At 45.2% G+C, this 11,951-nt stretch overlaps 1 protein-coding gene across 1 annotated transcript; it reads left to right on the forward strand.

Moving 5' to 3' along the window:
* Nucleotides 1-480: 480 nt before the first annotated feature.
* Nucleotides 481-11,575, forward strand: HTR5A (5-hydroxytryptamine receptor 5A). The gene is made up of 2 exons (XM_069462483.1): nt 481-1,221; nt 11,243-11,575. Exons 1-2 carry the CDS (start codon nt 481-483, stop codon nt 11,573-11,575), a joined length of 1,074 nt encoding a protein of 357 aa, XP_069318584.1.
* Nucleotides 11,576-11,951: the final 376 nt, after the last annotated feature.

Raw genomic sequence — 11,951 nt, forward strand, 5'->3', positions numbered from 1 at the left:
GGGGAGGCGAACAGGGCAAAGCACAAGGCAGGTCCCCAAAATTGGCTTCCTCAGCACGGAGCTGAGGCTGCAGTCTGCTGCCTGGCGGGCAGGGAGGCGATGCACCGAGAGCTACTGCTCTGACGCACAAGCCCCTCTCCGGGCACCCCCACGCGCCCAGCTTCTCCCCGACCTGGGAGATGCTCTGCTCTGGGCGGCCAGACAGCCATTTCCACCGACTGAGGAGCTCTGGGTGTGTGACAGCTTAGACAGCCCTGGCTGCGAAACAGCCCCTTGACTCTGCTTCCCTGGCCCCTGAGGGCTTCAGACAGCACAGCCCTCCTCTTCGCCACCCCTGGGGCCAAATTCACAGGCATTTTCCAGAAATCCCACCCCTGGCCAGAGGTTGCAAACATCCAGATTGGCTTTGCATGCACTGATCACCTTGTTTTCCGGAACGTCCCTTCTGCAAGCACGCTGGGCCCATCTCCTGACCCAGAGATGGATTTGCCTGTGAACCTAACCTCCTTTTCCCTCTCGACCGTCTCCCCTTTGGAGACCAACCGCAGCCTCGGCACAGATGACCTGCGCCCCAGTGCGCCCCTGCTCTCCGTCTTCGGGGTGCTTATTCTGACCTTGTTGGGCTTCCTAGCGGCCGCAACGTTCGCCTGGAACCTGCTTGTGCTGGCGACCATCCTCCGCGTGCGCACCTTCCACCGCGTGCCGCACAATCTGGTGGCGTCAATGGCTATTTCGGACGTGCTGGTGGCCGCGCTTGTCATGCCGCTGAGCCTGATGCACGAGATGTCCGGGCGCCGCTGGCAGCTGGGCAGGCGGCTCTGCCAGGTGTGGATCGCGTGCGACGTTCTCTGCTGCACAGCAAGCATCTGGAACGTGACTGCTATAGCCCTGGACCGCTACTGGTCCATCACGCGGCACCTCGAATACACGCTCCGTGCCCGAAAGTTTGTCTCCAACTTTATGATCGCGCTCACCTGGGTGCTCTCTGCTGTCATCTCTCTGGCTCCGCTGCTGTTCGGCTGGGGGGAGACTTACACGGAGGGCAGCGAGGAGTGCCAGGTTAGCCGTGAGCCCTCCTACACCGTGTTCTCCACCGTGGGCGCCTTCTACCTGCCGCTCTGCGTGGTGCTCTTCGTGTACTGGAAGATCTACAAGGCCGCCAAGTTCTGCGTGGGCTCCAGGAAGGCCAACACCGTGTTACCCATATCTGACGCTGTGGAGGTGGGTGTTGGAGCGATCCTTAAAAATACTCTACTTGCGTTTGTGTGGCATTGTCCCAGTACGTCCTCCCCACTGCCTACCTTTGTAGACAGTGGAACTTTTTGGTTTGGGGTGTAGTAAGCTGGGAGAGAGAAAGAAAGAGTCAGAAACTTACTTTGCTCTGACGTTTCCTGTCACAGAGCTAACTGTGTCATTTGCCATCTCACACTCTTTTTTTTTTTATTTGTCATCCCTGATGGGTTCTTTCTTTATACGTAAAATGAGGGGTTTGCATTACATAATTCTGCAAAGTTCCCTTTGGTTAGCACCCTTTAGTACGTCTGGATAAGTTGGTGTCTGGGGCACACAGAATCAATACACTGAAAATATTGCAGCTTCCTGCACTTAGAGTGGGGGTGTTCAGGGAGGAAGGGAGGGAGGGACAGTAGCGTGATTTGCCGTGAAGACTGCTGTGCATCAGGCAAAGCAGCTTAGTGTTTCGTCCCAGCCCATTTTTTCTTTGCAAAATAGCAACTGATTTTTTGCAAAATGTGGTATCCCCTAGGTTACTATCATTCTACAGCACCCTTCCTCCTAATGTAAGATTAAAGATGTTGTTTACACTAGTCCCAGAGCCTGCGTTTGTTATCTCCCTGAACATGGGTAAGTTATAGGATGAAATGAAAAATCCAGGGAAGACAATTCCCAGCTCTCTACAAGTGGCATTTAATGTACCACAACCATGACAGCAACAATGAGGGCTTTTTCTCATCCTCTCCCCATCCACATGTTCCTGCTTTTTGTTAACTCTTAATAATCTAACCCAATGACTTAGGATTCTGAAACTAGGTAAGAGCTGAAAACACTAGATGTGTAGACACCTCCCCCTCCTGATTGACAAGGATGATTCCTTGAACCTAATTCACATATTTAAGTTAAACCAGAAATCTACACAATCCCCATCTTCTGTTACTAGCTCTGAGACAACAAATTAAGTTCAATTAAACAAAATGAGTGCATATCATGGGCTTGGTGCAAGAGGTAAAAGAATGATAAAGACATTGTCTTTGTCCATGAAGAATTTGGTCTAGTGAGGGAAATGGACACTCATCATGAGCTCAGCATGTATTTTCTGGAGTCAGTAGCTATTAATAACTCTTACCACACCCAGTCATTCAAGCTTAGAGGGACCAGAGACATAGCTAGGAAAAGAAGGGAGAGGGCATTGTTCTAGAAGAAAGAAGAAAAAAGGAGTTGGGGCTACCTGTCCTTTAATCTAGAACAGCAGTTCTCAGCTGATATTGGGTGATGTTGCCCCCAGGAAACATTTGGAATGTCTGGAGTCATTTCTGATTATCAAGACTGGGGAATGGGGTGCTTATGGCGTCTAGTGTGTGAAGGTCAGCAATGCTGCTAAGCATTGCAGACTGCACAGGACAGCCCTCCCCACACAGAATTGTTCAGACCAAAATGTCAATAGTACTGAATTTGGGAAGCTCTAATCTGTTAGATTTCTAAACTGATCAAGGGGTGCTGATGGATAAGAACCCTGACACTTCCACCAAACTGCCTGGAGCCATGCTCCATGTGTGCAAATTCCATGAAAATTCCAGGTCAGGAACAAGAGGACTGACCACCTTCAAGGCCCCTCCTTATATTAATCCTCTTCTGCCAAGATGCTTATCTAGGCAAACATGGTCTACAATCAATACTAAACGCAGCTTTAAAAGAGGGAAAGTAATTATAATTCTATCTCAGGGTTTATTGTAAAAGGATGAAGGGCTCTCTCATTTCTCTGCTTTGGAGATAGCAGAAGCAAAGCACTATGACATCTGTGCTTTTATATATATACATGTGTTTGTATATGTATATACACATATGCACACACACACTGCTTTATTCCCTCTCTCTCTCTCTTTCTCTGCCAGATCTCTTTTAAAAAATGGGTCCCTTGGGTTTGTAAGACCTTAAATGATCCAGGACTCTACATATAACATGAAGCTGTCTCTGTCCTTCTGTTATGTTGAAAGGTTTAATTACAAACAATTTCTCTGTGATAATGGGTGTCAAAGTTTCTAAATACAGTTCCACCACCATTTAGTTGTGTTACCTAGGGGAACCACAACACTTCTTTCTTGGTTCTTTCTCTGCTGAGCTTTATTCAAATACAGGCAAACCCTAACCTACCACAGACACTGAGACGGGAACTGGCAACAAGAGATTTGCCCGTGTCAAAGGACGACGAAACCACTACTGAAGGTCTGAAATAAAAGAGCAAAGAGAAATAAACTGCTTGCGAGAGTGAGGGAGCGCTCTGCTGGGCACAACCTCCCCGAGCAGCGCGGAAGGCTAACCTTAAACGGCACGTTGGGAGGCGTGGCGTCCGGGCCTGGCGACTGTGGAGGCGTGAGTGGGTGACGTCATCGGCAGGCGCGGCTGCCGTTGATTGGTTGCTGCCCCGGTGGGGTGTGCTGGAGTGAGTTCATCCCTGCCGGCCGGCGTTTCGGAAGTGAGAAGCTGACACCCACAGGTTGGCTTTAAAATCATCTTCATTGAGATAAATTGTCTTTCATTGATACAGTAAGTTGGCAACTGGCTCTGGGCTACAGAACGCTCAGTCTTTCCCTAAGTTTGTGGGAACATTTAGTTCTCAGCCATGGCTTCAGGAGAAACCTCAGGAATTGTCCAGATTTTCAACACTGCTGTTGGTCCTCTCCCTAAAGATGGAGTTTCATCTGTGGACGTCTGATGGTCACATTGCACATTAATCAGTGTGATATTTTCCTGTTTTAAAAGCATTTGTTGACTCATCTGTCAGGACAGTGTTGTGCAGAAGTGTGTGAGGTTCTGGACGACAGGCACCAAACAGCCATGAGATACACGAGTACAACTAGAAGTATTTTGAGAAGAAGGGACCCGGTGATATCCCAAGTTATGACCCAAGATTTCCCAGCTCTGATCAAGAAAGCAAGTCCCAAAGGTTCCCTGGAAGTTAGCTATGATCCTTTTTATCCCAGCTTAAATACAGATTGTTTTACTTCTGTTTCATCCAAGTACGACACGAAGTGTTAGCTATGCGGTAGACCCCTCTGTGGTTGACCAAAAGAAAATTTAAGCCAATTCTGTTAGTCATGACTGTTTGTGTTAATTGTTGTGGCCTGAGAGTTTAGGCTGTCTAATTTGTTGTGTCAGCCAATGAAGGCATTATTTACTATCAAAACATTTTTTTTTTTTAAATCTGGTTATCTACCTCCTATGGATAGAGCCACTATCCTCAGGAGACTTTTTCCTGAGAATTTAATCCCTTTGGGCTTTAGGTGAGAAGATATGGTCCACTGAGGGCATTGGAGAGTCAGTCTTGGGATGGCCTAACTTATGGCCCTATTGAAATATTAACCTTTCTTCTGGGTTGATGTGGAGAAGCTTGATTTCAGCACAGGATGAAGAACACAGGAACAGTATAGAAGACATGATCCACTTTAGTGAACTTGTGGATACATTGTCTACATGTTACTAATTCATGTGGTCATCGGCTTGTTCCTGGTTTAGCAGTTAATGTCCCTGCTTCTCCTGGAGGTTCTCTGGAGGAACTCAGGTCAGAATAATTTTAGGTAACATCAAGTAATTCACATTTGTTCATTTTAGAGTACTTGCAGTAGATGTGTCTATTGCATGTTAAATAAATGAATTATTCTGAAAGTATACCAGTTATTAGTTTACATACCTTCTCTTTCATATTTGCAATTTTTTAGCCCCTGGACAGGGCCATAGTCCAGTCATTATACAACTTGGCTTCTAGCTAGAAATTGGATTTTATGAGAAAGACTAGACTACTTATTATATATCAAATCTGGTATTGTCCTTTTTATTTTTATAATATAATGCCCATCGACAAACAATATTAAGTTGGAATTTGGTACGAGAGTATCAAAGCTCTGTTTGAGGCAAGGACACTTCAATTACAGGAACACAGTTATGAGATTTTCCTTCACTGGCTAAGGACTATACAATTGCTGGGTTCTGAGTGTTACCCCAGTGGATGGTACTGAGAGAAGGAGAAAGTAACAATGAATCATTATTAACCAACTAGTGGGAAAATGTTGGGTAATTTCAGTTAGCAATTGGGATTTATCACATGTGGCAACATGAGATTTACAGGCCCAATATAAGTTGTTCTGAAGATGTATCAGCTAATTGAGTTGATGCCCGTGATTTCTCGGAGGCAAGGAGGAGAAGCCTTGGTTACTGAATTAAGTGGTGGGCTTAAAACAGGCACTGTTCTTTGATGGGTGCCATGCTGTCACGTGACCCCACCTAGCACATGGCCCTGCAGTTTTATATTTGCATAAAAAGAAAAGTTCTTGATAACCTAGGAAGAATCAATCTGAACTCTTAGCATTCTACTCTAATTAAATTTTCTGTTTGTGGGGTCTCTTGTTCACAGGGATTCTGGTACCATCCCTATGTCTTTCGTAATGTCTTGAATTATACCCAGTATAGGTGTCCTCATGCCCAGGTGAGCTACATTCCTATCATGTATAAGGGCTGCAGGACATTTTGCCTGGAAGAAGAGCCCACCTATTAAATTTATAGGCGTGTCACAGAATAAAGAGATATTCTTTGGATAATGATCCTGAAATATCAGTTATAAGGTGGTGTCCTGTGGGTTTGTTAGAGATTCTCACTTCTTGAATTATTCCATTAAATAAAGTTCACTTTTCCTCAAGCCTTTTAGAAATTTACTGTATAGCCACAAATTTATCTCTCATTATCGTGTTTCTCCATCTGGTGCAATCAATCATTTTATTAAAGAAAATTTTTTATTTTTTAATTTGTTATAAGTCAATTTGCTTTTTTTCTTTTCGGACAACTTTACAATTTTACACTGAATGATGTGTTGTCGTGTAGTGGCAGGGTTGACTGTAGTCACAGTGGCACCCACATAAACAAGAAGGCTGTGTTGTTGTGCATCTATAATTACAGACAATTCCGCTCGGAAGTTTAGGAAGACGGGGAATTGTTGTGATGCTGTCTTGCTTGGAGTGACTTTATTAGACAGATTTTATATAGTTGTAATTTTGGTTTTTAGCCAATCTGGAACATTGATTCTTTCAGGGCTCCTTCTGCCAGCAGTGTGTATAGGGGACCCCTACCCAGGTGGGCTCCTTAACCTTTGAGGCCAGAGGCTCTTCTGGATGTTTTAGCTAGAGAGCACATCCCGTACTGATCTCCAGCGTCTACTTTTTAAGGCTACATGGAATTGTCTAGCCCCTTCCTGGGCATTTTCTGAACTGGCAATTCCACATTTCAGTGTATTTTTTCTTATTAAATTTCCTAATTCAAGTTTAAGCCCATCTATAGAAGGACAGGATGAAACTATTCTTCAGCTGCTGGGTTCCTACCAGAATGCTGCTTGCACGTTTTCTGAACCCCGTTTTCTACCTTCATTTGGTTTACCACTTTGAACCTTTATTCAACCTTCCCTCAAAAGAAAGGCTTCTGAAGTTGCCTTATGTAATGTATTTTCTATTTTTATATGTAAATTTTCATAGCTGGGTTATATAAGTCTTCCCTTTTCTACCCTTCTACTTTTAAACATTTTTCCCCATCTGAGGGGATTTCAGTTAATTTTACTAGTTGGTACAGATCTGTAGTCTAAGACAATAAGAATTTTGTTTGATACCCTAAAAAAATTCTAAACTTTATAACATTTTTTTTTTTGCCCTTCTCCCTGGAGTTTAGGAAAATTCTTCATTATAGCTTTTACCTTAGCTCTAGACTGGGGGTTTAATTTAAATTCTATCAACCCAACTTTTTGTCTACAAATTTTACAATGTGATTGTGTTTTTCCCAAGACAACCCTGAAGAGAGGGTAGGTCATTTAGGTTTTAAGAGGTCAGATAAAGGTAAATGGAAGTACACAAGGTAGCAACATGCAAGAAGGGTGAGTTTTGGAAGGTTACAAAGTCTTTGAGACTATCTTAGAGTTACTAATAGAATTTTGTTTTAAGGCCTCAAAATACCAGTTAAAGAAGCTGGCTTAACTTTCAGCTGTTTGATGTTTATCTCCTAATTTTTCTAGAGCTTCTCTTAAATATCTTAATTTATTGATTTTGATTTGTCAGAAGTTTCTTATTAAGTAAAAAAAAATTTGGCATTTATGAAGAAAAGTGCAAGAGTTAGGATTATAAAACATTTTTAAGTGGGAAATAGATGTTCTTAAAGGAGAAAATGGAGACTTTGACATAGACAAACCATGGCATACAAGAAAGAGGTGACAAGGGTTGGTCAATAGTTTGTGCTTGCGAGTAGTGTCTTAGGGTCCTGGATCAGAGCCTAGGAAGGTGCCACACAACCGCCACCACAGCAATCACTAAACTGGATGCAAATGAATCAAAATGACATACTTTCACAGACTGACAAGTCAGGGGTACCCTCACAAAGGTTTTGTAGGGGGCCCAAACCAAAGGTTGACCAATTGCTTTTTCCCGAATCAGCCACTGATCTGAATGGTCCTCAAATCATTCCTCTCAGGTCTGGCTTGGATTGCACTGGAAGCTTATCAAGCCTGTGCCTTATAGAACAAGCCTTTTTATAGCCCACAGAAAAAGGCATTCCAGACAGAACAAAAACCCGTGCAACAAGACTTTATATATAGACAAGCAACAGCAAAAGCAGAGCAAGCAACAGTAGAATAGGTAGTTTAATGGCATGATAATATTTGCCACATGGTACACCTCCACGACGAGATGTCTGAAGCCTTATGCAGAGATCTAAGTTAATTACCTACTGGTAGACCTCTCAATCAAACATGTAGTTACCTGATACAAAGACCTCAGCCTAACGACCTTGTACAAGGACACACTTGTACCAATCCTAGGATAACAAAATGCTTTGAGCAATAACAGCCCGGTGGAACCAGTCAGAGCTCACATCATTGTCGACACTGATGCCTCAGCTGCAGATCCAAAGGGCAACTGGAGTTGGGGGCCCAGTGAATGCACCTGTGGTCCAAGGACCCCATCGTGGCTCTTCCAAAGATCTCAGTGGAACCTGAAGAACTGTCCAAGGGTGACACAGCCAGCACTGAGCGTCTGAGATAAAAAGACAAAGCTAAATTTATGACTCAGGATAGTAAGAGAGAGCTATGCTTGTCAGGCATGGTCCCCAGAGCAGAGCAGGGTGCGGGTCATCTACGGGCACTGGGGCAGCGTGGAGTGCGGGGACTGGAGGGCACTGAGAGCAGCAGTGAGCTGACATGGTCACACTCAGGTGAGACTGCCGTTGGTTGGTGGATGCTCAGGGGCGTGTTTATGGGGATGAGTCTGCTCCTGACTGGCTGACTTTCAGAAGTGAGGGTTGACACTAATTAGTTGGTTTGCAAATGTATATTCACAGAACTGCATTGTCCTGGATCAACTGAAGAGGTTTAAACAAGTAACAAGGCTCTCTGTCATTGTAGCTACAGAATGAGCCGTCTTCTCCTAAGTTTCTGGGAACACTTTTATTCCTGCCCTGTGCAGCCTGCCTTGATGGGTGAGGCTATTTCTAGCTTGAGCATCCTGACTCTTCCACCGGGCTCTGGTGGTCCGACTTGCAAATCACCTGGAGCCATACTTTCAAGGCAGGAGTCTCCATTTCTTAACTTCAGTGCCCACTATTGATGGTAGCCTATTGATTATCTGTGACGTTAATGAGGAGGCAAAGCAGAATAGTTGGAGGAAATGTAAGAACATGTCAGATTTATGATTGACCAATACGTAATTTTTTAGGACACAATCATTTTGGAAGAATGAAAGGTCTAACACATGGATACCTGTCCCCGCAGAACTTGTTTATTGGGGGAGATGAGGGTAAATGTTCACTTAGAAATATTTTTATATATGAATCTTAAATTGTGAGGCATGTGCTTTAAATGCATTTCAGAGGTTATGAGGAAAAATGTAATTTGGCTTGAATGTTCACTTATTTTTTTAACCCTATTCCCTCTCTTTCTGTGAATCTGCTCATGGGCATATTGAGTATTACAGTAATGAATAGTGCTCTGGTCCCCAGCCTCAGGCGCTTCATTGCGATCATTGATTAGCAGACAGCAAAGGGCCATGGAGTCCACAGGTCAGACAGCCACAGAGAGAGCCCACAAATCTACCTTTTGAGGGCATTAGAAACCCCAGAACTCCACAAACAACCACGATCCTCCTAACTGGAGCCTCTGCTGTCCGAGAGGCACCGCTTTAAATCAACGTCACTCCTCCTCGTGTCAAGTGAGTTGGCGCTAAATGCGGCACCAAAAAAGAGCCCAGTCAAATGATCACCATTTTACAAGATAGCAGAAATATGTGCTTTTCTGACAAGCTTGGAATTCTATGGCTAAACTACAAAAAATTCCTAAATCAAAGTGAGCCTTAAGTGTCACTAGCCTCACCAGCTTCACCATCACCAGGTGACCAGTGTCCATGGTGTGACAGGTGTTCCCAGTGTCTCCAGTGTCCCCGATGAAAAAGTGTCAAGAGGGAGGAGAATTTCCCAAGGCTGAAGAGTTCAGCCAGAATTCTCATTCCATTGCCATCTCGGGACAGTGGGAAAATGTTTTCCATGACGTTTTTTGGGGGTTGAGTTTTTTTAAAGAAATTGGTAGCTTTTCCTCTTTCCTTGACTCGGAAAATTAAGCTAAGTATTATTTGGATTTCCATAAACAAAGTCCCTGAAATCGTTCCCAGGTATGCTTTAATAAATCAGGACACACTCGGGTTCCATCTGGCTGTGAGAGTGGGGTACACAAGGAGGGGTTTCGCTTTTTATTTCATGTTTCTAAGGGTTACAGTACTATGGACTATTTGTTTCAATGTTTATTGTCTTTTTAATTGTACAATACTAGATGTTTTACTATTTTGAAAATAAATGACAGCAAGGCTATCATACAAAGTTGGTAATTTATACATCCGCTAACATTACATTAACCATAGTGTTCCTATTGCCACCTGTTGTTCTATATGATAATAAGTCAATTTTTTTGTCTCCACCTTATAGATGTAGCCAAGAACTGGTTCAGTGGGTTAGATTAACCAGATAGACCTTCCAACCTCATCCATTGCCTGAAAGATTATGTCCTGTTTGAGAACAAGCTGTGTAATTCTCCTTTTAAAATGTGCCGAGTGGCAGTCTGCTGGAGTTAGGGAAGAATACTATTTAATGTCAGTGCAGTCAGGGTCACCTACCCGAGAATGACTAATTGATCTAGTAACTGTCCCACATTTTGGTTGGATCAATAAATATGTTAACTTGGTAAATTCAGCCTTTGTGATTTCTTCATATTTAGGCTACTTCATCATCATTAAGTCGTTATTTCTATTCTCCTAAGAGCTAAAAATAGGGCTGGAATGGAGGAAGAGTTTCCTTTGCCAGGAATTCCACTTCCTGAGAGCGCGGGAGAGCCTGGTTCTGCAGGAACCTGCCCCGGGGAGGACTTGGGAGAGTGGGGAGAGTCTGAGAGTTTGGAGTCTGTTTTCCATAAACATGGGCAGAAGACACAGAATAATCCAGAGAAAGAGAAATGTCCTGGCCAGGGGACCGTCCCAAACAGTAGGGTGGGCTAGGAAGCACAGCAGTAGAAACCTCCCCACCAGAAGAAAAGTTCTAGAAAATGCTAACATTTTAGAGGGGACTTACACGAGTCCAGAAAGATGTCAGATGTGATCCTGAGCGCACGGGGGTTGGGAGGGATTCGGCGCCCTGTGATTGCTGGTGTTCCTTTGCCCCCGAGCCACGCGGCCCACGTGGCCTTCGTTTCTGCAGTTCCCTCTGTTGAACAGGGAGCACGAGGGGGTCCGTCCTCTCACATCTGTTTCATCACGCCTGTTCCCCCCGTTTCCAAGATGCTGCAGAGCCCTGGCTCTGTCCTCGTTTCCGTAACCCAGGGTGGGTGCCGAGGGCCGTCAGGTTCCCACACCTAAAAGTCCAGGACCCTCCTCTAGGCGCCCCGGCCACACCTGGAGGGTGTAAAGGTGGCAGCTCGCATGAAGCTCCTGCTTCCCCTTCACAGGTGAAGGACCCTGCGCAGCAGCCCGGGATGGCGCTCACCGTCCGCCACGCCACCGTCACCTTCCAGACAGAGGGGGACACGTGGCGGGAGCAGAAGGAGCAGAGAGCCGCGCTCATGGTGGGCATCCTCATCGGGGTGTTCGTGCTCTGCTGGGCCCCCTTCTTCATCACGGAGCTGCTCAGTCCCCTCGTCTCCCGCGACATCCCCGCCATCTGGAAAAGCATCTTCCTCTGGCTCGGCTACTCCAACTCCTTTTTCAACCCCCTGATCTACACGGCTTTCAACAAGAACTACAACAGTGCCTTCAAGAACTTCTTTTCTAGGCAGCACTGAGCGAGCGGTTCAGGGTGAAAAGCAGATCTTCCGTACTCAGCGGAGTTTCGATGTCGTCTGTGTGCCCACCTCCCCCCGACAGCCACGTGAAGGGGCAGGTCCTTGAAGTTCTCCGGGGTCGTCTTTAGAACTAAACTGGCCTCGCTTCCGCCTCCTGGGTAGGACTGTGAATCTTCACAGCAATTTTGGTGACACACGGTATCTGATGTGTCTCCTAACCCTCCCTCTGCACCAACAGCCACGGACTTTTCCCACAAAGTGCCCTTTCCTCCCCAAATCCACTGCAGCATGGTTACTGTCATTGTTCTAGAGAAATCCGGGCAGATGAATGGGAGGAGATAAAACAAACACGGGCAGGGTGAGGATGGGTAGAAAA

Source organism: Eulemur rufifrons, chromosome 29, assembly GCF_041146395.1.
Source record: "Eulemur rufifrons isolate Redbay chromosome 29, OSU_ERuf_1, whole genome shotgun sequence".
In the NCBI taxonomy this organism is placed as follows: Eukaryota; Metazoa; Chordata; class Mammalia; order Primates; family Lemuridae; genus Eulemur; species Eulemur rufifrons.

Coding starts and splice junctions, on each gene's coding strand:
- HTR5A (XM_069462483.1), top strand. CDS start 481: ATGGATTTGCCTGTGAACCTAACCTCCTTTTCCCTCTCGACCGTCTCC. Junction 1,222..11,242: donor CCATATCTGACGCTGTGGAG/GTGGGTGTTGGA, acceptor TCCCCTTCACAG/GTGAAGGACCCTGCGCAGCA.